This window comes from Podarcis liolepis, assembly GCF_965112155.1.
Source record: "Podarcis liolepis genome assembly, chromosome: 8".
Taxonomy (NCBI): Eukaryota; Metazoa; Chordata; class Lepidosauria; order Squamata; family Lacertidae; genus Podarcis; species Podarcis liolepis.
The window spans coordinates 15,804,868-15,831,997 of NC_139560.1; the positions used below are offsets into that span (position 1 = coordinate 15,804,868).

The window sequence follows — 27,130 nt, forward strand, 5'->3', positions numbered from 1 at the left end:
TTACATGTAACACACATGTAATGACAAGGTTAAACCACAGAGCCTAGGACTTGCCGATCAGAAGGTCAGCGGTTCAAATCCCCGCGACAGGGTGAGCTCCCGTTGCTCGGTCCCTGCTCTTGCCCACCTAGCAGTTCGAAAGCACGTCAAAGTGCAAGTAGATAAATAGGTACCGCTCCGGCGCTGCTCTGGTTCACCAGAAGCGGCTTAGTCATGCTGGCCACATGACCCAGAAGCTGTACGCCGGCTTCCTCGGCCAATAAAGCGAGATGAGCGCCATAACCCCAGAGTCAGCCACGACTGGACCTAATGGTCAGGGGTCCCTATACGTTTAATGACAAGGACCTAAGGAGTTTCACATGAACCTCCCCCATGAATTGAAAGAGTACATGATGGGGATCGGGGGCCTGAGTGGTCTAGCCAGGACTAACCCTACCATTAGGCAAATTGAAACGACTGCCTCAGGCAGCGGATGCTGAGAGGAAGAAGCAATCACTTTAAAGGCCCCTGACCATTCCTTTGTGATGGAAGACAGAGAAATGTATGGTACCCAGCTTGCCTCGCCACTCCAGACTGTCATGTTTGTTTCAGGTGCAGTGATGTAAGAAGAACTACTAGTCCAATTGGCTTCTTTATATGGAATGGGGAGGGGAGAATGACTGCCAATCAGTCCAGAGAATACTGAGTTAGATGGACCAATGATGTGACTCAGCATAAGGCAGGTCTCTGTGTTCCAGCACAGGGGGGGCAAAGAAAATATTTTCATGGAGGGTAAAATTAATATAATAGTAATAATATTTTATTTATTTATACCCCGCCCTTCCTGGTTCAGGAAACCGGGCTCAGGGCGGCTAACAACAAATTTAAAATTGATGCAACAAAAAACAGCATAAAATACAGTATAAAACGTGAATAACAATAAATTCAGAATTCAAAAATCAATTTAGGGGGGGAAATCCATCCAATAAACATTAGATTATCACCAGGGCTAGCTGGCTAAATTAGTCCTATTTGGGCCAGTGAGGAGACCAGGGGAGAATTAGCTGTGCGATCCCAGAGCGGGTAATCTTCACAAAAAGGGGAGGGGGAGGGAAGGAAGGGGAATAAAAGATCAGGCTAAGTTCAAATTGAAAGCCAGGTAAAATAGCTCTGTCTTACGGGCCCTGCGGAAGGAAGTTAAATCCTGCAGGGCCATGGTCTCATGGGACAGAGCATTTCACCAGGTCGGAGCCATCACTGAGAAGGCCTTGGCCCTGGTGGAGGATAAATTAGCAGGACAATGCTCTTCAATATCTTAAAACCAAATACAAACAAAAAGAAGAAGCAATGCATTGTGGTTACTTTGTTCTACTCCATCATAACCAGATAATTTGGTGGTTCTGGGGGATATTCATAGATGGTGCCCACCTGCCTTCCCTAAACGATGCTGTGGGAATGAATATTCTATGCCTGAAATTCATTTTCAAACACGCAAACCTCTCCTAGAGTTTTGCTCCTGGAGCACTGAATCACCTACATGTTGTTTCTTGTCCTGTAAGCGGGTCACTGGCTTCCTCTCCAAACATGGCGTAAACTGTGACCGTGTATTCTGTGTTGGGCAGAAGACCCTCCAGTTCGATGTCTGTCGAGCTTTCTCCAATTTTCATCTGTGGATGAAACAAAGGGACGGTTCATCATATATAAACCAAGGAAGCAGCATAAAAAGGGGAGAGGGAAGGCCTTATTTATTTAGTCAATTCCAGGTGCTTGAAAGTCTCCTCTGCCAAGCTAAGTAAGGAGGGCATGGAATCACAGATCCAGAACTCTTGGGTGAAAAATGACAACTGGGTGGAGGTGTGTTATGGGGGAAATGTTAAACACCCCTTTGTCTGCCACTTCCCCTCATAAATCATTGCCTCTTGATACAGTTTTGCAGAGGAGAAGCAGCAACTGATGTTTGAATATATGAAATTGAGGAAGAACACACAAGGCCAGCCTTGCGATGCATGAGAGTGAAGAAATCTGCCTCAGGGACCAGTACCAAGATGGAGAAAGAGACAGGGGAAGGTGGGAACCGGTGTCTTAATGGTACAAGAAGACTTTTGAAAGTGTTGGCTTTATCCAGGGGTGGGAATACCATTTGGGATCTGGTCTTGAGTCAGAACCAGGTACATGTTGTATTGCCCATAGAGACACAGTACAATGGTTCGTTTTAAGGACTAGAAATAACCACCCAGTATACAGGGGACGCAGGTGTCGCTGTGGGTTAAACCACAGAGCCTAGGACTTGCCAATCAGAAGGTCAGCGGTTTGAATCCCTGCGACGGGGTGAACTCCCGTTGCTCGGTCCCAGCTCCTGCCAACCTAGCAGTTCAAAAGCACTTCAAAGTGCAAGTAGATAAATAGGTACCGATCCAGCGGGAAGGTAAACAGCATTTCCGTGCGCTGCTCTGGTTTGTCAGAAGTGGCTTAGTCATGCTGGCCACATGACCCGGAAGCTGTATGCTGGCTCCCTCAGCCAATAAAGCGAGATGAGCGCCGCAATGTCAGAGTCGGTTATGACTAGACCAAATGGTCAGGGGTCCCTTTACCTTTACCTTTACACAGGTGAGAGGAGGAGGAGAAGGAGACCTCTGCACAAAAGGCCTCAAGGTTCTTCTTGTGAGATTGCGGTTGTTTTTGCAACAATAAAAGAAAACACACCTCAAAATGGCAGCTGGAATCATATGGTTGTGGAGATGGCAGCTATGATTAGTGCATTTAAGAATTATTTCCATAGGGCGAGGTTTAGTTACTGCTAATGCAGTTTGCAATTTGAAGTGAGTCTTTCTGTCCCCTTGAGCTTCTTCACTGGGTGTAGTAGTAACAATAATAATAAAGACTGACTTATTTGTTGAAAATCTGTCTATAGGGTGAGGTTCTCGAGCTTGCTGATTTCAGCAAGTTTTCATTGAAGGGGGTACATGCCCATAGCTACAGATCATGCAAAGAACAAAGCACAAGTCTATGCGAGCTCTCTACACCCTCACCCTCACCAGAGCCTTGCATGCCTTTGCATGTTGTTAAGTCTCCTTCTCTGAATGGGAATAAATGCAATTTCAAACACACAAACTGAGCAATGGGGAAGAGATGGTGCCCTTTCACACTGTCTAAAGGGGCAGGTTTTGTTCACCAAGTCAAGAAAATGCATACTGGTTCTGACACTGGAGGGAAGGATCTGTAGAGTTCAGTTCTCGCAGTTTCTCATTCTGCTGAACTTAAATTCAACTCTTTACATTTTGTAGCTATTTGTGATTTTCTCACCCTTTAAAAAAGTCCTAATGAAAATTCATCAGCATTTCAATGAAGTTTTATCCTAAGAAATACATTTTATATGTCATCTTAGCTAATGTGAAACATTTCTGCAAATAATTTGCCCTAATTTAATGCATTTCGGTATGCTGTTTTCAATAAATTCTTTATTTTTATGTACACTTTCCACTAATATATTGTTATTGTTGTTTAGTCATTTAGTCGTGTCCGACTCTTTGTGACCCCATGGACTAGAGAACGCCAGGCACTCCTGGCTAATATATACATACGCCACTAATATATACATTATTTTAAAATGCTTTGTTCAGTTGGAAAACTGCATCGCAAAATTCAGATGTGTGGAAATTTCAAGGGATAGCTGTGCTTCGATTTACATGTAGTTTCAGAAAGTGCATTTTTTTTTTCGGGGGGTGGCTTTAAATGTGTAATGAATCAATACTCTCCTCTGTCTCTAATTCTGACTAAATCTTAGAAATTACCAAGGGCCAAACAACATGTTTCATGCATAGAATGCAGCTACATCGTTGGTTTTTCTTTAATTGATTAATTACAGTTATGGTGGGGGGGTCTCAGTGCTAATTGTGAGCACAGCAAGATGGGAAGGGAGGAGTTTTACCTCTCTCCTCTGCAGCCACAATCCAGGAAAAAAAAATCTTCACACACCCATCCACACAGCAACAAGGCTCAGGCACGGGCAACATCCTGCTTTTAAAGTAAAGGTAAAGGGACCCCTAACCATTAGGTCCAGTCATGGCCGACTCTTGGGTTGTGGCACCCATCTCGCTTTATTGGCTGAGGGAGCCGGCGTACAGCTTCTGGGTCATGTGGCCAGCATGACTAAGCAGCACACGGTACCTACTTGTCTACTTGCACTGGGTGCTTTCGAACTGCTAGGTTGGCAGGAGCAGGGACTGAGAAACGGGAGCTCACCCCGTCGCAGGTATTTGAACCTCTGACCTTCCGATCGGCAAGCCCTAGGCTCTGTGGATTAGACCACAGCACCATCCGCGTTCCTGCTTTTAGAATAACATATAAGTCCTAATAAAGTGTCCTGTGAAGGCAGTGGAACTTTTCAAGAAAATAGGCACACGCTTTGATGAGAAGATTCATCATGTCCTTCAAATCATAGAGTTGGAAGGGCTCGCAATGATCATTTAATTCAACTCCCTGCAATGCAGGAATCTTTTGCCCAACGTGGAGCTCGAACCCACGACCTTATTCCACGAATATTCATATTCCACGAACATCTCTTCTGGTTGATGCCAAGCTCACCTCCTTCTCATCTGCAGCCAGCCCGTCCGTTAGAGGAGCATACAGAATCATATAGCCAGTTGCACCAGCTACTCTGTTCCATTTCACTCTCATGCTGCTGTGAGACACGTCATACAGCTCCAGATCTGAGGCCATTGGCAAGGCGACTGCAAGGGGTGGGAAACAATATGCAGTTACTTAGAGGAGAGTAGCTGAAATAAAAATTATTCTCTAACAGTAAATTCAATGCTTTGTCAGGAATGAACAACCAACTTTGTTTGAACGGTGCTGACCAGGACGACCTGCAGCAAATTATCAGTGCAAGGACTTTAATATGAATGAGGCACAAAATAGCTTATTTCTTTTTGTGCTGCTATATGCATGGGAGGTACTGCCTGAAAATATCATTGCACTTCTAATTCTTCTTCATTTTGGATCATAGAATCATAGAGTTGGAAGAGACCACAAGGGCCATCGAGTCCAACCCCCTGCCAAGCAGGAAACACCATCAGAGCACTCCTGACATATGGTTGTCAAGCCTCTGCTTAAAGACCTCCAAAGTAGGAGACTCCACCACACTCCTTGGCAGCAAATTCCACTGTCAAACAGCTCTTACTGTCAGGAAGTTCTTCCTAATGTTTAGGTGGAATCTTCTTTCTTGATCATGTTTCTTGTTTTTCTGTTAAATTCCTCATTTATCTTACTGGGATGAATATGGTGATAGAGCCATGTTGCAAAAGGTTTAGGTTTAGTAGATATTAGGATTTCATTAGAACTTGGATGTTATAACCAGGATATGTTATAAGACAGTCTCAATGTGTAGAAGAAAGGGAGAGGGGTTTGTGGGGGTTTAATTAGTGTGCAAAGCCTGTGTGCCAGACTTTGAGAATGCAGTCAAGATCAGGCATAGGCAAACTCCGGCCCTCCAGATGTTTGGGACTACAATTCCCATCATCCCTGACCACTGGTCCTGTTAGCTAGGGATCATGGGAATTGTAGTCCCAAGCATCTGGAGGGCTGGAGTTTGCCTATGCCTGGTCAAGATCCATGCGTAAGTAGGAAAGTGTGGACCTACTTCTGAGCATAAGCAGTTAGCATGTGAAGAGTTAATTAACCTGGGTAAACTCTTAAGCCTTTGATCCCAGTCAATCAACAAGTGTTGATGAAGTCAGGTTTGTTAGCTAATGCTTGAGGGAATTAGCCATTAGTACTTCAAAGCATCAAAAGAACTGACCGTTAGAATGCACACAAATAAAGGAGGCTCAGTTTTTAGGAACAGCGGAATTAGGAGATGCTGATGCTGATGCTGATTTATTTATACCCCAGCCACTCTGGGCGGCTCCCAACAGAATATTACAACTATGATAAAACATCAAACATTTAAAACTTCCCTACATTTCACCAAATATGTTACCATATTGTGGTAGGAGTCAGAATACAGATGTAGCCTTGGATGAATTTTAAAGACAGGCAATTCTGTATTTAGGCTTTTTGCACTCTGTATATACATATGATACAAGCAGGGGACGTGGTCTTGGGAATGTCACATTAGCATAAGTATTATTATTATTATTATTATTATTATTATTATTATTATTATTATTACCCCACCCATCTGGCTGGGTTTCCCCAACCACTCTGGGCGGCTCCCAACAGAACATGAAAAGCACAATAAAACATCAAACATTAAAAACTTCCCTAAACAGGACTGCTTTCAGATGTCTTCTAAAAGTCAGATAGTTGTTTATTTCCTTGACATCTGATGGGAGGGTGTTCCACAGGGCGGGCACCACTACTGAGAAGGCCCTCTGCCTGGTTCCCTGTAACCTCACTTCTCGCAGGGAGAGAACAGCCAGAAGGCCCTCGGAGCTGGACCTCAGTGTCTGGGCTGAACGATCAGGGTGGAGATGCTCCTTCAGGTATACTGCCTTGGTCTCAAGTGGTGTGGGGAACAAACGCCTCTTGAGAGGAACATGCTGTAAGATCTGGAGTCCCTCCATCTAAACTCAGGTGTAAATATGTGAATAAATCATATTCCTTAAAGCTACAACAGTCTTGATTCTCCAAAGCAGCACAGACCCTAGGTGAGCATCTGGAACCCACCCCCACCCCCCGAAATCTTGCTACCACTTGGTAAAGTGTTGGCATGGCACCCAACGTCTGTAACAATATATTCCAATTCTTTGTTTCCATAGTCCAACTGAAGCATCACACCTATCTGCATGCTGAGAAACTGGCTGCCCCAGGTATGGTACAAGGATTATCAAACGTTAGCTGCAAAAAACAACAACCCATCACTGCCACATTCCAAAGGGTACTAAGGCATCTTCCAAAACAGGAACATGTAAATTGTAGTCCTCCGGATGTTGTTAGACTACAACTCCCATCATCCCCGATCCCCAGCCATATTGGCTGGGGTTGATGGGTGTTGGAGTCCAAAAGCATTCATAGAGCCACACACCTGTTCGAGGATCAGGTTCCATTCACACACAGCATTGGCTGAGCTTGTTGAATCCCTTCATCCTGAACTTATGTGGATTGTGCCCTCTGGGGCTCCCAAGTCTTCCCCATAGGTGCAACACAAGAACTGCAAACAATATAATCCTAAAATAGCTCAGTCGTAGAATATGACACTCTTAATTTCAGGGCTGTGGGATTTCTGCATTGCAGGTGGTGGAACTAGACAATCCTTTCCAATTCAGCGATTTTTAAAAATGTCATTTGTAGTAACATATTAATTTTTATGCCCACGTTCCTCTAATACAGTGGTGCCTCTGGATGTGAACGGGATCTGTTCCGGAGCCCCGTTTGCATCCTGAAGAGAACACAACCCGCATCTGCGCATCTGTACGTGCACAGGTCGCAATTCGCCGCTTCTGTGCATGTGCATGGCATCATTTTGAGCATCTGCGCATGCGCAAGCGGCGTTCCATTACTTCCGGGTCACAGTGGAGTGCAACCAACCTGAAGCAACTTTAACCCGAGGTATGACTGTATGTGCATTTTTGGTAAACATCGGTTGGTTGGTTGGTTGGTTGGTGAACTACATCACAAAATTCAGATAAGTGCACATTTTGAAGGATGGATGCTTCATATTGCTTTGGAAAGTATATTGTCGTATATATTCTCATTTAAATGCAAACTAAATCCAATTTCACACACATACCCCATCCCAAGGTCATACTTTCTTCAGGTGCTCTGGAGGATCTCCCATGATGTTATTGTTGACCACTTCTCTCTACACAAGGGCAGGGCACCTATGGCTCTCCAGATTTTCTTGGACTCCCAAGTCTCAATAGCCTCAGCCAGCACAACCAATGGTCAGAACTGATGAGATTCAGAGTCCAGCAATATCTAGAGGGTCACAGTTTTCCCATCCCTGGTCTGACCACCCCACCACCAACACCATGTATGCACTTATCTTTAACATTTTCCATGTCTCAAATGCTCGTGGCATGAATTAATTTATCTCTACGGCTGGCTGCACTGTTCAGTCGAGATTTCATTTCCTGCAACCTATGCACAAATGTGTGGGTTTTCATATTTGCCGTTCATTTTAATCTGTCACCATCTTCCAACGAGGTCAAAAATGTAAACTATATTTCCCCCCGCAAACTCCCAAAGGCAGCATTAATATATATATATTTGAAATGGAGTGATTAATTATTTGCACATTTCAAGAGTATTGCTTTATGACACTCAAGCAAAGATTTGTTAAAACGGCGCTTGGAGACATTCAGCCTTGGGCAGTTGTGCGATCAGTTCTGAAAAATGTATAGAGATGGGCTTAGTCAGAACTTGAAAAGTGACTTTGAAAGTGCGCCAGGTGCTATGGAATGGGATGTTACTGCGTCAGTATGCAGCAATATTACCACGGAGTTACTCATTAACCAAATCCTGACCAGGATGGATCACATCCTAGCCTACACATAACTTAATTCTTATGCAGTGCAATCCAATGCATGTCACCTCAGGAGTAAGTCACACTGGGAACAATGGCGCTCATTCCCAAAGAGGCATACATAGCATTGATGCCCTAGTTCAATAATTATGACAATAATTATGTCAATGACTAATAAGCATGACAACCTAAACAATCCACATACACAGATGTTGCCCGCAGTGTCGCTGTATGATTCACTGCCCCTCCCTCAGTGGGAGGCATTTCTGTTGTGTGTGATTCAGGTGTGATTGGATTGAGAGATGCAACAGAGCAAGGTATAGCTAAAAAAGGTAAAAGACCCCTGGACGGTTAAGTCTAATTGAATTCGACTATGGGGTGCATAGTATGTATCCATTCTTAAGAAAATCAGCCCCAAATGTTCACTGGAAGGACAGATCCTGAAGCTGAGGCTCCAATACTTTGGCCACCTCAGGAGAAGAGAAGACTCCCTGGAAAAGACCCTGATGTTGGGAAAGATTGAGGGCACAAGGAGAAGAGGACAACAGATGACGAGATGGTTGGACAGTGTTCTCGAAGCTACTAACATGAGTTTGACCAAACTGCGGGAGGCAGTGGAAGACAGGAGGGCCTGGCGTGCTCTGGTCCATGGGGTCACGAAGAGTCGGACACAACTAAACAACAACAAATGGGGTGCAGCTCTCAACTCTACTTTCAGGCCAAGGGTACCGGCGTTTGTCCACAGACAGCTTTCTGGGTCATGTGGCCAACATGACTAAACTGCTTCTAACACAATGGGACACCGTGATGGAAGCCATAGCACAGAGAAACCCATTTATCTTCCTGCCACAAAAGTACCTATTTATCTACTTGCTCTGGCGTGCTTTCAAACTGTTAGGTTGGCAGGAGCTGGGACAGAGCAACGGGAGCTCACCCCCATCGCAAGGATTCGAAACACCAACCTTACGATTGGCAAGCCCAATAGGCTCGGTGGTTTAGACCACAGCGCCACTGCGTCCCTGTGAGGGCAGGGTATAAGGTCAGAGGTAGACCACCTGCTTTTCAGACTCAGTCCTGAAATGTCATTGAATGGCATTTCCCATTAAAGGTTTGGCTAGCAGATGATGGGCCCCAGAGCTTCTGCCAGTCGCAGGAGACACAGGCCTTCATTTGTAGGCAGATTCTTTTGAGGTTTGCACCAAGGAAGCAGCAAGATGCAGGAAATCTCTTGCATCCAGCTGCCCCCATAAAGCAGCGGTATTCATCAAAATAGCTTTTTCCAAAAAGAAAAGAAAAGAAAAGAAAAGAAAAGAAAAGAAAAGAAAAGAAAAGGAAGAAATATAAAACTGGGTCCGTAGGTAAGAGCATGTCAAGACACAAACCTCTTAAAAGCATCTGTGGCATCCCTAAAGATACGTGCTTAAGCATAAATAAAAGCCTCTTCTGCATGCTGCTTGGAATGCAGAGAACACACACACTTCTAGAAAGACCATGCTAGGCACAAGCACCACATAATTACTCCTTCCTGGGTGATAGCTGAGGTTTGGCGCCAGGTATGGAAGCAGACCTTCCATTCCCTTACTCACACAGCCTAGAATAAATCGGCAGAGAGGAGTTGGAGTGCAAGCTCTTATCAGAAGGCCTGCTGGTTTGCGTCTGGAGGATTAATCTCACTAGTCAGCAACAAGCAACAAGATAAAAGCTGACCCCCAAGGACAGGTGTGCTTTTCTTGAGTGAAAGCACAACGAGTCTGTGATCCAGTGCATATTTACTTAGGAGTAAGTCCTAAGAAAAGGGACGCGGGTGGTGCTGTGGGTTAAACCACAGAGCCTAGGACTTGCTGATCAGAAGGTTGGCAGTTCGAATCCCTGCAACAGGGTGAGCTCCTATTGCTTGGTCCCTGCTCCTGCCAACCTAGCAGTTCAAAAGCACAGCAAAGTGCAAGTAGATAAATAGGTACCACTCCGGTGGGAAGGTAAGCGGCGTTTCAGTGTGCTGCTCTGGTTCGCCAGAAGCGGCTTAGTCATGCTGGCCACATGACCCGGAAGCTGTACACCGGCTCCCTCGGCCAATAAAGCGAGATGAGCGCTGCAACCCCAGAGTCGGCCACAACTGGACCTAATGGTCAGGGGTCCCTTTATCTTTAAGTCCTACTGAATTTTATGGGACTTGGCATGAGCCTAGGCTGGTCAAGTGAGGCTTCAGGGTTGATTCTGGCCACTTGTTCTTAGTGCAGAAACCAGAGTGTAGGAACTCGCACTGGCGGAGGAAGAGGAGTGCGGGGGGAGCGCACCGCCCCTGGCAGCACGATCCTGGCTGGGTGCCATCGCAGCTGTCCCCCCTCCCATGCTGGGTGCCGTGCCCTTAGGACGTGCGCCAGCCCCGCCCTCTCCTGCTCTCCATCCCCCAGTGCTGGAGCATGAAGCTCCGCCACTGGGAACTCGTAATGCAAATGTGGGTTATGGCTAATGTGGATTTAACATTCTCATCGCAAGCCAACTGGAACAAGAAACACTTTAAACCTCATGCATGGTGCAAAGTCAAATTGAGGCCAGAGCTACAGTACTTGGGGTTCTTTTGACAGCAAGGTTAATTTTACAAGCACTTTTTACAAGGGGTGGCAGACTTCACCTGAAAACAAAGAAGTTACTATGTCAGAGAAAACAGTTCGTATGCTAACAATTTTCCCGATGCAGAAGCTTTTAGGTTATTCCCAGAGGGGTCTATCTCATGCAAGTACCACTCTATTTGAAAGTAAGGTGGTCAGATCCCAATGAATGGGCTTTACTGCCTCATTAAGAAAGTAAAGCATTTGCTCTGACACGACAGGGTTGCCTCTGATTCTCCCCCGATAACTTTTCTTGAGAGAGCACCCATCTCCTGTTCAGATTTCACATTTTAAAAGCAGTATTATGTAGCTTGACCATAGGAGAGGGACACCTTCACAGGTAAACTTATCTGGAGGAGAATGACAGGGGGAAGGAAACAGCAGCAGCCCAAAAGACATGAAAAGAAGCAAACTTTCAAATCTGATGCAATATCAGACACAGGTTTCAACCTATGCGGGCTTTCCATTGGCCACTGGGAGAACAGGATGTTGCACCAGATGAGACACTGGCCTGATCCGGCAGGTTCTTCTCATGCTCTTAAACCTGGAGTTACCAAATGTACTAGAAGCATTGCAGAAACCCTGTTCAGGTGTTCTAAATCCTTCATGCAATGAATGAGAGAGAGAGAGAGAGAACCAAGGTGTGGCGTTTGCCTCCTAGGATGGGTCATAAGGAAAGGGTTAAAATAGGTGTGATGTGATTAGCCAGTGAGAATACAAGGGGGGAATAAAAGTTAGAGTGGGAGGTTTTAAAAGTCAGTTTTGGTTTGGGAGTTGAAGAAGGAAGAGGAAGGTTTAGGTGTGGGTTGGTAGAGTTGTATTGTGAGAGAGTGAGAGGAATTGTTAGGTGGAGTCAGATAGATAGTTGGAATAATCAGTTTGGAGTTGTTAGGAACTAAGAATAAGAAACTGACAAGAGAAAAATTAACTGAAACCATAAGCTTGTTCCTGCATTTAAAAATAAACTTGATTATTTGTTTATGTTAACAACTGACTGGACTCCATGTGTCCCCATGAGATACGGGGTGGTGGCAGCGGAAAAAGCAATCGCAGTGGTGGCACAGGGTCAATAGACCGTCAAACGTCCGGGGGCCCTGTGTGTGATCACCACACAAGGTACCAGCTTCATCAACCAAATACATTCCTGATTCAAATACATTCCTATCACCCTCCACCAGCTGGAGGGAGAACTTTTGAAGTGGGGAGCCTGTTTTTAAACCCATGAAAGCTCTACATGGATTCCATAACCTGGATTTTCCAAGCAGAGAAGGCTTTCCACTGCAGATGTTTGTGGAGGGTAGTCGGGAAGGCTATGGGGGGGAGGCAGGCAGAGCTAGCGAATTGTCACTGTTCTGTCTCATCACATCAAAGGTTTCGAATGCCTGATTAGGGCCGAAAGAATCCAGCTTCAGCACAGCTCAGAAACAGATATGCACCGACTCTTTGTTCTGTTCCATTACTTACGCGTAGTTTCAGTACCCCGGAGGCCCTCGCTGGCAGAAGTAATGTATATGGCAAAAACAGCTATCTGGTATTCGGTTATAGACATCAGGTTTTTCAGCACTGCCGTTGAATCGCTGCCATGCACAACCACCTGTAGGACGAGACAGACCGAATCAAATCAAGTTCTTTTAAAAAATTCATACCAAATCAGGTTTTCTCCTTTGCTTGGAAATGAGCCTTAACACAAGTCCAGGAGAAAGAGAAGTGACTGGTGAAAGATAGAGAATACCAGTTGATTAGCAGTCACTAAATATTTCCACCTTTCCCCCCAAGAGAGTTCTCTACTCATGCCCTGCCCAAAATAGAGGCATCCCATAACCCACAAGTGTCCCAGAAAAAACGGGGCATCCTGTTTTCTTACGCGAGAGCACGGCAGCCGTTTTAGGTACCAAAGTCTTGTGACGTTAACATATGAGAGTGCTGGAGGTGAAATAGTTAAACAAGTTACCCAATCAGAACCCAGGGGGGTGGAGTCAGAGGGACTATAAAACCAGCTCTGGGAGGAGTGAAGGGGGGAGTTCATTGCGCGGTTGGTTGGAGTGGGAGTGAATTGGGATAGAGTCTGTGGGGAGGTTGAGTTAGTGTAGCAAAATAAGCTTGAGTTGGGAACAGTTAGGAGCAAGGAAGACAAGTAAATATCTAAATATCTGAGAGGTGGTTTAGTGAGTGAGAGCAGGGAGCGGAAGTTATAGGTCTGGATAGGCACCCCATGACTGTAATTGACTGATACTGTTTATGAAACCACACGCTTGTTAAACTGCAATAAATAAATAAAAGTTTATGTTCCAATTTAACCCTGACTGGACTCAGTATTGTACCAGGTAGGGCCTGGGTGGTGGCAGCGAGAAATAAAGTGGTGGCACAGGGATCAATAGACAGTGAAACGTCAAGGGACCCTGTGTGATCGCTACAAGTCTCACCCCTAAAAAGCCATGAAGTCTAACAGATTGATTAGGCCAAAAGCAGATAAAATGGGCCTGCTTGTAGGCTTCCTGAAGACACCTTGAGTGGCCACAGGATGTTTGATTACATAGACGTCTTGGCCAACTTCATCAAAGCTATTCTTAGGATTTTCTAAGGTGGTGAATTCCATCTCTCCCCCCCCCCTCTATTGAACACATTCAGATGATTAAGTGCATGAGCATTCATTGCACCATTACCTCCTCTGGCTGTCCTCCTCTTGTGGGGTAGTAGACAACTCTGTATTTCTCCACTTTGCCTGGCGCATGAGTCCAGCTCACACGGAACCCTCTGGCTGTGACCTCCGATGTGACCAAATCTGTAGGAGCCCCCAGAGTGGCTACCAAAGTTCCTAAGTTTTAGGCAATTAAAAACAATCCTTTTAACCACATGAAATGGAATACCGTCTACTCGTTGGGCTCTGTCGTAAGTTTCCTCATTTACCTTTGATTTCCTTTTCCTGTTCTTCAACTCTCGAGCACACGGTCTTGGTAAGACCTTCCACAATGGAGTTCATGAAGCTGAAGTCGGCAACGTTGTAGACGTGAGTGCTGTCTGGTTCAGAGGCAATTTCCTTCAGTTCGTTTTCGTCGGCATTCTTTACACCTAGCATTGGAAGAAACGCCACAAGTTGCAAGCCTCAGTTCAGCCTCAATTCACATTCGCACTCGGGATGCCCAGCCATCACCCCAAATTCCCATATCTGGTTGGCCACTGAGAGAGTGGAATGCTGAATTAGATAGGTCTTTAAAGGTAAAGGGACCCCTGACCATTAGGTCCAGTCGTGACTGACTCTGGGGTTGTGGCGCTCATCTCGCTTTATTGGCCGAGGGAGCCGGCGTACAGCTTCCAGGTCATGCGGCCAGCATGACTAAGCCGCTTCTGGTGAACCAGAGCAGCTCACGGAAACGCCGTTTACCTTCCCGCCAGAGCGGTACCTATTTATCTATTTGCACTTTGATATGCTTTCGAACTGCTAGGTTGGCAGGAGCAGGGACCGAGCAACGGGAACTCACTCCATCGTGGGGATTCGAACCGCTGACCTTCTGATCGGCAAGTCCTAGGCTCTGTGGTTTAACCCACAGTGCCACCCGTGTCCCTTAGATGGGTCTTTAGCCTGTTCCAATAAGAGAAAATACTTTCCAAAGCTAATCAATAAGACAAGAATACACACCAATAGCAAACAATTCAATGCCAGCATCTTTCAGGTTCTTAGCAGGCGGGATGACATCATCTTGGGATTTCCCATCAGTGATCAATATACCGATTTTGGGGACCCCGGGTCTTGCACCTGCTTCAGGCTTAAAGTTGTTTTCCAAAATAAAAGTTAAGGCAAGTCCTGTGTGAAAAGGAAGAGAGAGGAAAGCCATACTCAAATTGACCATATATAGAGAGTTAAAAGCTTGTGGCTGATTGTAACATGGATTGATAGCAAATAGCCCAGAATAGCTGGCTCATGTTTCATCAGTGGGAGCTAATGGTTAATAGATAGCTGGGATTGTCACTGTGTTTAAATGAGATACTGGAAAAGATGGTACCCTCCCTCTAAGGCAGAGGTGGGAAGATGTTATAGGACTTCAGTTCCTATCAGCCACAGCCAATTATTGGATTGTTGAAAGAAAAAACATCAAATACTTCCAATGCAAAGGCCCAAGTACAACTTCCTGCTCAGCCAGAATGACCAGCAACTACCTCTCAGTGTAACTTACCTCACAGTTATAAAGATAAGGAGTGTGTGGTGGGTATGCTTGGAGGCATCTGTACAATGTTGTGTGGATGCCTGATTAACGTCTTCCAAAGCATCTTTCTCATTCACTCCCCCCCCCCACAGCATAAAAAACAGTTCACACAATGGCATAGTAAGAGGTAAAGGGACCCCTGACTGTTAGGTCCAGTCGTGGCCCACTCTGGGGTTGCAGCACTCATCTCACTTTATTGGCTGAGGGAGCCGGCGTACAGCTTCCGGGTCATGTGGCCAGCATGACTAAGCCGCTTCTGGTGAACCAGAGCAGCACATGGAAATGCCGTTTACCTTCCCGCTGGAGCGGTACCTATTTATCTACTTGCACTTCGATGTGCTTTCGAACTGCTAGGTTGGCAGGAGCAGGGACCGAGCAACGGGAGCTCACTCAGTCGCGGGGATTCGAACCGCCGACCTTCTGATCAGCAAGTCCTAGGCTCTGTGGTTTAACCCACAGCGCCACCCGCGTCCATATATAACACAATTAAAACAAACTGAATTGTATTAAAACAATTTCAGATCCAATACAGAGACCGATTAGCATGCAAAGCACATGCTCTACTACTAACACCTCAGCAACCTTCCCAAAGACAACCGGGATGTTGAAGAGTGAAAAATTTAATTAAATCAAGGATTTGGGAACGGGATAATTAGAGGAATATGTATCCAAATGCTGCTCACTGGGGGAAGGGGGAGCCTGTGGTATGTTATATCAGTGGGAGTGTGGAGCTGGGATTCCACATGACTAATTGAAGGTCTGAGACTCTTAAGCCTGGTATTGTGAATAACCATTACTCATGGGAAAGACTGGATCTTGTTCAGGGCAGAATCATGGATTGCAGTTACTCAAGTGAAATCCTTTAAGCCTCCTCTTTCAGCTTTCTAAGATTCTAAAGCTAACAGGTATTACTCAGTATCCTTTTAGATGGGCTGCAGTCAGCCTGAGCCAAACCAAACCAATCTGGGATGTAACCTGGTGCTCCAAATCTCCTGCAGCCTTAGTCTGGACATAATGCTAAAGTTTAGCAGCTAAACCGTGGTTTGGACTATGCAAGAATTTCAAGCTCAATATTCTCGTCTCTTCCTCTGGCACCTAGCAGAGTGGGGGAATGGAACCATCTAAGTTCCTTGTTTAAACTAATCACAGTTTGTAAGTTTTGAGCAGGGAACTGTGGTTTGTTTAAACCGCATGTGTGGGCGTGCAACATTTTCTCTCAAGGGTTGCATTCCCTTGAATGTAACCTATCAGGGGCTGCATGCTGGTGGTTTGTGAGAAAGAGCCCAAAGTGGGTGATGCTGGTTTCTGTGTGTTGCCACTGTTCAGTGCTTGGAGTCACAAGACTCTGTTTTGCATTCCAGACATTCCAGGCTGTAGCAAGTCTCACGGAAGACAGGAGACGGGTGTGATGTTTACTGGTTTCCTGTTCCTTTGTTTCAGTTGCTCTCTGCTTTCACAGAGAGAGGATGTTTCTTTTCTGTCTGCGTAGTTAGAAATAAAACCTAGCATGTAGCTCATATTTCTCGTCTCTTTCGCTGCTGCTTTGATACTCTGCGTAATGAGGGAACGTGCCTGGAGCCTTATCAAAGGCTCAGGTCGTTAATCACCGTCGGAGGACTCGACCGGAGGGTGAGCTTTTCCAGCTCAGTTGTAGCAAAGATTCCGACAGGTGGTGCCAACCCTGTTCTCCTTTGCTTGCTCCCAGTTCAGTGGGCTGCAGGGGATGTCAGAGGTTAGAACCAATCGTCTCATCGAAAGACGGCTGTTGAACTTTAAGCTGAGGGTCACAAACTGCCCGTCCCTTGTTTAAGCCATCATTTAAACTAACCACAGTGGTTTGGATGCGATGATGAACTGTGGTTAGTTTAAACAAGAAAGCAGATGCTGCCAACCCCTCCTTTGAGGTGAACACAGGGCACTGTGTAGTATGCAAGCCCTACAGGAAAGGTGGCATTTAACCAACATGTTCTGTACAGCTCCCAGCACGATGCTGCTGGCTAAAATAAATAACACATCAATGCAGTAAATTAAGCGGGGACCAACATTTTATAAGATTGAAATAATATAGCTGATTTGCATCAGCTTGAATAGCTGGATTGATGTTTTCCTTTCCTGCCTCCTTTAATGTAGTGTAGTCCTTACTATTATTATTTTAAACCTAATGACACTATGTAGAATGATTTAGAGTTCGGCGCATGAATTCCTGCACATACTGCCGACAATAAACCCCCGCCTTTCACTGACCTTATAACCAAACTACAGCAATAACACAGATCCATTTTTACTCCTTGTGCAAAAGAATGAATAGAATAACACATCAATAGGATAACTGGGGAGCTCTGCACATTATTGAAGTGCATAAAACCATACTTGTACCTGTTAAGGTGTTCCCACCCTTATAGGGTAGGTTGCGCACCGCATCCAAGACAGCCTCTTTTGTGCTATAGGCATTCAGATGCCACTCTATCCGTGGGTCGCCGCTGTATTGTGCAAGGCCTGGGGAAGAAAGGAATGCACATCATCCCATAAGAAAAGTTTGGAAGAAGAGTTTGGATTTGATATCCCGCTTTATCACTACCCGAAGGAGTCTCAAAGCGGCTAACATTCTCCTTTCCCTTCCTCCCCCACAACAAACACTCTGTGAGGTGAGTGAGGCTGAGAAACTTCAGAGAAGTGTGACTAGCCCAAAGTCACCCAGCAGCTGCATGTGGAGGAGCGGGGACGCGAACCCGGTTCACCAGATTACGAGTCTACCACTCTCAACCACTATACTACACTGTTTACGATACTAACAAAATACCCATCGTTATGTTGGGCGATATGGCAAGTCTTCATTCGTATAGTGAGGTTTGGCACAATTCTCTGCGTTTGGATAATTGAAATTTCATATAATGGAGCATTCCGATAGTGGGACCTGCAAGTATAACATTCTCACCTGTTATTTCAGTGAGAGCTTGAAGGCCACCCTATTTTGGCTAATTACATGCAAACAACAAAAATACAGACGAACTCAAACGAGCAACTCAAGTCACAAGGGGCTGAGTTGCCTCCCCTACACACAAACTACATTTTGAAATATTACCTATTCTTGTTTTTTCAGATCCCACATTGAAGGCAGCAACCAGGTTCTCCAGGAAAAGACGCACAAGCCGGAAGTTGAATCTACCGATACTCCAGGAACCATCCACCAAGATCACTATGTCTGCGATGGCTGGAGTTTTGCATTTAAATTGGTTTTCTGTCAATTACAAAACAGCAACCGAAAGAGCTTACTCCATGAAAATTTCCCAACAGAAGGTTTTTCCCCTCCTCTTCCTCCTCCTTTTTTTAATATAAAAAATATATAATACTTCTGTAAACACATAACAGTTCTTGACTCCAAGGAAGGCTTGCAGAAATTCTCTGCCTTGTCAAGAACTTGTTGGGGAGAAAGCAACAACAATTCATTGTAAGGTTAGCAGCTGCATTTTCGCAGGAGAAGCCTTTTTGTTAGTCTAGGTTAATGGCCTTGTTATATTAATGGGCAAGTCTCCTGCAGGTGACAAAAGAATTGCTGTTCTGTTTGACCCAATGACCTTGAAACCCCAGTTTATAATACTGAGCCTCAAGTTAGCTGAGAAGGCAAAGACTTTTAACAAATAATGGTGAGTGGATGGATTTGAAAGGAACAGCAGACGAGAGGGACACCTGCCAGGTGCCTGTGAAGAAAGCAACAGAAGTAAAATCAGAATAAAATCCATGCACAGTTGGTCAAATGCAATATAAGAGCAGAGAGTCAGCGACAGCAGTTGAAAGGTCAATACATATGCAGCCCTAGGACACTTAATAAAAACTATTAACACCTTATCTCCAAAATGCAGCACTGTCAACACAGCATTAATATTGCTTGCATTATTTCGAAAACAGTAAAAGCAATCTGATGTGCAGAAGGGCTTTGGAAATGGAGGCAATAGCCACTGGTCTTTATCACAATTTATCTGGTTTTTTTTTTTTAAAAAGCAACAATGATAGATAACAATGGATGACGCAGAAGAGGTAATTGTTAAAAGCATATGTGTTTTATCTGTAAAGTATTATTTTAATAATGAATGACTTAATGTTGCTTTATTTATGATTTTCTTTTTTCTTTATTAAGATTTAACTGATATGTTTCCGTTTTTCTTTTTTCTTTTCTTTTTCTCTGTTCTTCTTCTTTTTGTAACCTTTCTTAATTTCTTTTCTCTTTTCCAAGTTTGTAAGTTTTGATGTGTACGTATTTGCAAAAAGAAAGAAAGATAACAACAAAGCAAGCACATAAAAGCTAATGCAAATACACAAACATGTTGCAATGAAAATGATTTTGTTATAGACACTTACAGCACACAACAGGTTAAATAAAGTACAATAACCGGAACAGCTTGCAAGTGTGCAAGTGTGGTTAGGGTATACAACAGGGATAATCTGATGCAAGAAAAGCAAACATGATCTCATTTTCACAATTTTAGCGGACGCATGCTGCGATGGAAGAAAAGGGAAGAATTAATCAATACCAGAAGTGTGACTGTAAGACTCAAGTGGAACTCATAGGAAGGTTCATGACGCCATTCTAAAGATATTAATTTCAGTAGGGATCAGAGTGGAGTGGAGCTGATGAACAAGGTTTACACCCTAAGCAGCTTTTAAAAATGTGTATATTTTCTTCCTTTATTTTTATTGCTCTATCTGTAACATAGGCACTGAAAAACTGTCTCAACGAAACCACTGAAAAACCAGTCAGCAACCTCATGCACTGATGCAATTCTTAATATAAAGGCAGGTGAGCTATTTGGGTTCATAAAACTGGCATAACCCAAATAGTGAATTTTTCATGCTGAGCTCCACACGGAATTGACATGCTTGTTTCAGTGCAGGAGCTCCACACGGAATTGACATGCTTGTTTCAGTGCAGGATCATACCCAAATGATGGTTTTACATGGGATATGGGGACCAAGCTAGAGAACAGGTTGTTTTCAGCTCAGTTGAAGGTGAATAGGTCTAACTATGGCACCATCTGTTTCTCAAACTTGGGTCTCCAGGTTTTGTTGGACTACAACTCCCATCATCTCTAGCCAGCAGGACGTGTGGTCAGGGATGATGGGAGTTGTGTTCCAACAACAGCTGGGAACCCAAACACGGATATTCTACACAATACATTTAGAGCAGTGTTATGCCATTAAAACAGTCATGGCTTCTCCCACAGAAACCTGTTAGCTACACTTAACAGTCAATCCCTCCCAGGGAACTCTGGGAATTAAATCTCCAGGTTAGAACAGGTAATGCAGGCTGAGAATCAACCACCTAAGCTGGCAACTCGCTGTATCCTAAACTGTGCATCCCAGTGGACCTTGCCATAGGATTGCCCCCAAATCAAATGCATCGAATTGTACTTTAATCAAATTGAATTACCCCATCAGTAAGAAATGGGACCAGGTTAAGCTAAAATACTTGTTTCCACCTATGTATTCAGCCTCAAGTAATAAGGAGCAAAATGGTTTAGATCTAATTAATTAATTTTAAGAGTGCTTTGGATCAAAGCATTAAATCCCTCATATTCCCATTACAAATTTTTAAAGTAGGCTAACTTTGGAGTCCACTCATTCTTAGCTCAGAATTATCTGCTTCTTAAGATAGTTACAATTGTTGTGGTGTGTGAAGCTATTACAATTATGCAGAAGAAATAAATTCAGCTTGGTTATATAAATCATTTTGCAAAATGACAGCAGCCGAGAAAATTTACAACTGCGTTCCTCACAATATTTTATTTCAAAATTATCAGAACAAAGCAAGCCATTATTAAATCCCACAAGATTTATATTAACACCCAAGCATTAGTGACTTTGTCCCATATCATATTGCGCTTCCACAGAAGTCTGGAACGTCTATAATTCTTCGCAGTTGCAATGAACTTGCTCAAAGCTTCTATTCATAAAACCTTTGCTACTTCCGCACACCCACTAAGTTTATATATTTGATGTTCTCCTAGCATTTCACTTGAACTTATCATCAGGTGTTGAGAGATCCTAAAATGGAATGACAATAGTGAGATATTAAAAACTGCAGATTTATATACAACCACTGTGCTGACGAAACACCAGAGAAAAGATCTTCATCAGAAGCATTTGTTTTTATTTGTTTAAACACCTCAAAAAATGCACTTTCTGACATTTTAAAGTCAATCCCACTTAAGTCATGCTGTAAAAAAAAAAAAAATCCATTATCAAACAGTAAAGTGGAAGTAAGAGAAGGTTCCACTGTAAGATTTATGGTCTGGTTTTACTAATCATTCATTGATTGCTGCAATTGGCTGTTATTCAGTACCAAGCTCTGAACAGCTATCAACACAGTTTCCAAAAAGGAGTTATCCAGTCCAGAGCAAAGTGTTGCTTCCCCCTCTTTGAAATTTATGGGTAATGCTTCGCCTAAAGATAGATGAAAAGAATCCCAAATATTTTTTTGTAAAATGAAATAAAAAATATCTATAGACTGAACTGATGCACAGTTGTTAACGGTCAGCACAGCAAATAGGCCATTAATCCACTGAAGATTTTTCTGAGGCTATGGAGCTTCTACGTCCAACTACTTTTCTTAGGCTGGATTCCAACTCAAACTTGGGTCTTCAAAGCCCTTCATATTTCTTCTTCTTTTCAAGTTGGTGACAGAAGACCATCTATTTATAACACAGAAGGGCAGGACAGGAGGGTAGGTGCTTGAACTGTCCACATAACAGCCAATGAAATTCACTTGGGAGAAGAAGGACACAATGCAACACAACTTCAATGCATGTCGCTTTGCCTCAAAATCCTGGACAAAGAGGTGCATTTTCACCTGGCTGCAAAATGAAAACAACATTGAAGCATGACAGCTAAACAGAGTCTCCAGACTGAGACAAGTTTTGTCTGAATTCCAGGCACTGTGGGCAAAGGCTATTGCTTCCATGAGGGGTTCTCAGAAGCAAAGTGGTTGGCCTTGGTTGGCAAAAGCATATGCAGCTAGGCAAATATTTAGTCTGATCCAGGAAAGCTCTTCTTCTGGCTGGGTTATTTCCTTCTGCATGCTCCTGGGCTGTGCCACCACTATTCCATGAGGGGGCTCAGTCAAGACTGGAAGAGGAAGGAAGCTAGAAATGACTGGCCTACATCAGAAGATGTCATCATGGACTGGTTGGACATAGAGGAATCATGGGAGGGACCAGCTGGGGAGCCACCAAGGGAAGAAGGCTCAGAGTGGTGGTGAGAGAATGATGAGTGGTCAGAGAAGGAAGAGGAGGTGTCGGAAGATGAAGAGGTAACAGGGCTTTGTGAGCGGGGAGAGTCTGTGGCAGAGAGCAGTCGAGAAACAGAGGCAGAAGCTGAAGCAGGCAAGTGGGACGAGGGAGGCCATTTTAGGAGAAATGTGAACTAAAATACTATTTTTGCAAGGATTTTTTTTTATGCAAATTGATGCAGAAATGCAGCAAACTGAACTGAAGACTAGAAAAAATGGGAAGCAGAAAAAAACCGAAATTGCCAGATTTGTTCATCCCTTGTGCTAGGTTACTTGTATCTTGTGCTTTTAATTGCACTTTACCATAAATCACCCCAAGCCATGATAAATTCCTGCTGCACCAATCTGAGCTCGTTGTTTTGTGGGCTGTATTTCAACTGAATACGTGAGATGTCTCTTTTGGCAATAATCTAAAGCAAAAGCCTCCTCGGAACAAAAGTCACATCTGCCTCTTGCAAGCGGTGCAGCTTGTGCGATGTTGTTTTTAATTAATGTTTCTCTTTCCCAGTTTTCTTATAAACGGCTGTGAATGTTTAACTAAAAGTGTAGACTGTAAGCTTGCGGAAAGTTGCCAACACTAACTTTTCACAACCCTCGAACAACAACTGACAACTGAATTGATTTAACGATCCAATAGGGAGTTTTGTTTGTTTCTAACATTAGGACTGCAAAAGGAATCAGTTTTTAAAAAATCAACTTGATCAAAATTGAAATAAGATTAATCACCTTAATCCAGGTATCCCCTAAGGATTGGACTACAAGTCCTATCAGCCCCCAGTCAACACTTCTGTGTGAGGTGTGATAGGAAATCTGACCCCAGGTGCACAGAAAAATGGTACAAAATGGACAGGGGTTGTTGAATCGTAGAACTGTAACATTGGAGGGGACTCCAAAGGCCATCTAGTCCAACCCACTGAAATAATAAATATGTTCCTTTCCTCCAGTGGGGCATAATCACAGTTTTACCAACGAAAGCAAATAGCAGCCTTAGGGGTGGGTGCTTTTCAGTGGGAAAATGATAGGGCAGGGGATTAATTCCCCTTTCCTTGTGTCCTGCGGTCCTGAACCAGAGTGACTTCTGGAAGAAATTTACCGTATTTTTCGCACGATAGGACGCACCGGACAATAGGACGCACTTTGTTTTAGAGGGGGGAGAACAAGAAAAAAAAATTCTCCCCCTCTCTGCCCAGCGCCCCTTCAGTGAAGCGGCAGGAGGCGCTGCACAGAGAGGGGGAGAACTTTCCCCCTCTTGTTTTCCCGCTCTAAAACAAGGTGCCGTTTAAGGTGCGTTCAGGCGGCTACCTTGGAAGCCTGGAGAGCGAGAGGGGTCGGTGTGCACTCGCTCTGCAGGCTTCAGGTTCCTTTCGACCTGCTCTTTGGGGCTGGCGGGGGGAAGCCCACCACCAGCCCCAAAGAGCAGGTCAGGGAGCAGCGGAAAGGCGCAGCGGAGAGGCTCCTGCCATAGCCACGCGTCACCTCCCCAGCCGGGAGAGCGCGTGCAGGGCTAAAGCAGCCCCCCGCGACCCTCTCCCAGCTGGAGAGGTGACACGCAGCTATGGCAGGAGCCTCTATAGCAGCGCGTCACCTCCCCAGCCGGGAGAGCGCGCGGGGCTAAAGAAGCACCCCGCGCGCGCTCTCCCGGCTGGGGAGGTGACGCGCTGCTATAGAGGCTCCTGCCATAGCTGCGTGTCACCTCTCCAGCTGGGAGAGGGTCGCGGGGCTATGGTGTCTTCGCTCCATAGGACGCACACACATTTCCCCTTCATTTTTGAAGGGGAAAAAGTGCGTCCTATAGAGAGAAAAATACGGTATATTACATTTGAAAGACAACTGTAAGCAATTAACACCACTAGCAGGGTTATCAGAAGATCTGTAAGATGAAACTGCTACCTATTCAGGTTGAATAATATAACATTTTAGGTAACGATATAACAAGGATGGGAAACAAAGTGAAATGTAAAGATGTAAAACCAATAAAAAACATTTTAAAAAGAACCACAGTCACTTCCTGCCTCCCCCATTTTTTTATCATTGCAAAAAAAAAAAAGTTTCAGTTTTGCAAAAATACAGAAACAAAAAACAAAAACAGTTGCAGAATATCCACATCACACCTGGTTTGGTTTTTGACAGAGGCAGCAGCCATGTAGAGCGGCATAGTCTAGCACATGCTCCCTGCCTTTGTGCCTGCATCCCAACACAGCGCAGCGCATTCTGCTTGCTAATGTAGTTTCCAGGGTTGAATAATGTTGGCTGGGAAAAGATGGGGGGGGGGGAATCAGAGGCATGCAATTCTGGGCTGCAGCTGCTGATTAGAGAGCAGCCACCAGCAAACGTTTTTTTTTAAAAAAAAAGCGTTTCTGAGCAGAAGCAGATTGAATGCCATGAGCCCTTGGAATTTTACCAGAAGTCTTCTTTGAGGTCCACATTCTTCTCTCCCTCCAGTTTTTACTAATGACTCCCACAGGGGTCTGTGCAAGGATAACTCCTATTTTATACTTTTAACCCTTTGCCACCATATATATATATAGTGGTATCTTGGGTTACATACGCTTCAGGTTACATACGCTTCAGGTTACACACTCCGCTAACCCAGAAATAGTGCTTCAGGTTAAGAATAGTGCTTCAGGTTAAGAACTTTGCTTCAGGATAAGAACAGAAATTGGGCTCCGGCGGCGCGGCAGCAGCAAGAGGCCCCATTAGCTAAAGTGGTGTTTCAGATTAAGAACAGTTTCAGGTTAAGAACGGACCTCCGGAACGAAATAAGTACCTAACCTGAGGTACCACTGTACACACACACACACACCCCAAGTGCGATTTTTGTGGCTCTGATTCCAGGAGGATATTCTGAGCCTGCCCCAGGCATAGAAAGAACTGTTGACAGCACTGACCGTAGCTGTACTTCCCTCCTCCTCCAAAGATCAGCACCCAGAGGGCAGGCAGGTGGTGGCAAAACTACAGCAGATATTTCTGCCTGAAAAAAATTCACACTTTATCATGCTGTACTAGTAATGTAAACTTATAATAATATATTCACTCGTCTACGAGACAGAGAGATACTAATAGTGCATTAACCTGCTTCACTCGTGCTGATACTGTACTGTACTGTACTGTACTGTGTTACACACACATTTTCTCTCAATCCATCTGACAGTTGAAGTAGTTATGGGCACTTCGTGACATGCAAACAACAAATTAATTAAGCCTGACAACATTCTTTGGAGACAAGTATTATCATGTGCTTTAAACGCAAGGGTGAATGGACATATCAAGTCCAGCCTTCCACTAAAAGCTGGCAACTTAAATTAGATGTTTAGTCTATGTCAAGGATGTCTTAAGATATATCTTGTGTTTTCTTTTCTTTACTTATACAATTTGGACAGGGGGACTCTGTGCAGCCAGAAAAAAACACATTGCAACCTACATACGGGACATATTTGTGAAACAGAATGAGTCTAGAGTTCAAAAAGTATACATGTACAGAGATAATGGCTCAAGGGTACAACAATGCAAAGTTTGTGGTTTATTTTCTGTATACTACACACCGCAAAAGCGTACCAAACAAAAATCTTCTCATACTAATATATGCTATTCTAACGAACAAGAAAGGGTTGCCCATTTTGTTCTCAATATTATCAGAGCATTTACTTTCCTCTGGGATTAGGGCATATGTTACCTGATTGCGTATGTATGTTTGTGTGTGCATGCTCAGATTAAACCTGAGGGATAACTTAAATTCCTTTTAGTTTAAATGGAAACCCCAACAAGTAACCAAGATTGTATTTTGCAGCTCTGTCATACTGTAATCTTTCTGAGGGCACTTATATCCTTGCCAATTGGGTGAAAAGGTTTCGCTATAGTTTAGAAGAAGAAGAAGAGTTTGGATTTGATATCCCGCCTTTCACTCCCCTTCAGGAGTCTCAAAGCGGCTAACATTCTCCTTTCCCTTGCTCCCCTACAACAAACACTCTGTGAGGTGAGTGGGGCTGAGAGACTTCAGAGAAGTGTAACTGGCCCAAGGTCACCCAGCAGCTGCATGTGGAGGAGCGGAGACGCGAACCCGGTTCCCCAGATTACGAGATTACCGCTCTTAACCACTACACCACACTGGAGAGGAGTTGCTATCCTTTCAATGGGTACCTTAGCATTAAGTGCACAGGAGGACTAAAGGTAAAGGTAAAGGGATCCCTGACCATTAGGTCCAGTCGTGGCCAACTCTGGGGTTGCGGTGCTCACCTCGCTTTTATTGACCAAGGGAGCCGGCGTACAGCTTCCGGGTCATGTGGCCAGCATGACTAAGCCGCTTCTGGCGAACCAGAGCAGTGCACAGAAACTCTGTTTACCTCAGACTAAAAAAAAATCAACATACAGTGGTACCTCGTGTTACGTAGTGTCCCCCTTACGAATACTGCGGGTTACCTGCTCTGCTAACCTGGAAGTAGATGCCCCTTGTTGTGACCTTTGCCCCGGGATGCGAGCGGAAGTCGCCCTCCAGCACCGCGGCAGCAGAGGGAGGCACCATTAGTGAAAGTACACCTCATGTTATGAGCGGTTTCCTGTTATGAACGGATATCCGGAACGGATTAAGTACGTAACA

The 27,130-nt window shown here is 44.4% G+C and overlaps 1 protein-coding gene and 2 long non-coding RNA genes across 7 annotated transcripts in view; 1 reads left to right on the forward strand and 2 right to left on the reverse strand.

The window, feature by feature from the left end:
* LOC310713284 overlaps positions 1-12,042 on the forward strand; it is a 326,468-nt gene extending 314,426 nt beyond the window's left edge. The window contains exon 2 of the long non-coding RNA XR_014529185.1: positions 11,694-12,042. This is a non-coding gene — a long non-coding RNA (uncharacterized lncRNA). The remainder of the gene's footprint in view (positions 1-11,693) is intronic.
* COL14A1 (collagen type XIV alpha 1 chain) overlaps positions 1-27,130 on the reverse strand; it is a 132,410-nt gene that overhangs the window by 71,522 nt on the left and 33,758 nt on the right. For all 5 annotated transcript variants that reach the window (XM_083516442.1, XM_083516443.1, XM_083516440.1 and 2 more), the window contains 8 exons: positions 18,337-18,492; positions 17,631-17,750; positions 14,690-14,854; positions 13,960-14,121; positions 13,716-13,867; positions 12,517-12,646; positions 4,564-4,709; positions 1,517-1,646 (listed from right to left, as the gene is read on the reverse strand). In XM_083516442.1, the coding sequence (XP_083372568.1) occupies positions 1,517-1,646; positions 4,564-4,709; positions 12,517-12,646; positions 13,716-13,867; positions 13,960-14,121; positions 14,690-14,854; positions 17,631-17,750; positions 18,337-18,492 (1,161 nt within the window). The remainder of the gene's footprint in view (positions 1-1,516; positions 1,647-4,563; positions 4,710-12,516; positions 12,647-13,715; positions 13,868-13,959; positions 14,122-14,689; positions 14,855-17,630; positions 17,751-18,336; positions 18,493-27,130) is intronic.
* On the reverse strand, positions 21,014-26,346 carry LOC310713279. The gene is made up of 2 exons (XR_014529180.1): positions 25,425-26,346; positions 21,014-21,293 (listed from the first exon to the last, which is right to left on the reverse strand). It is a non-coding gene; the product is annotated as an uncharacterized lncRNA (long non-coding RNA).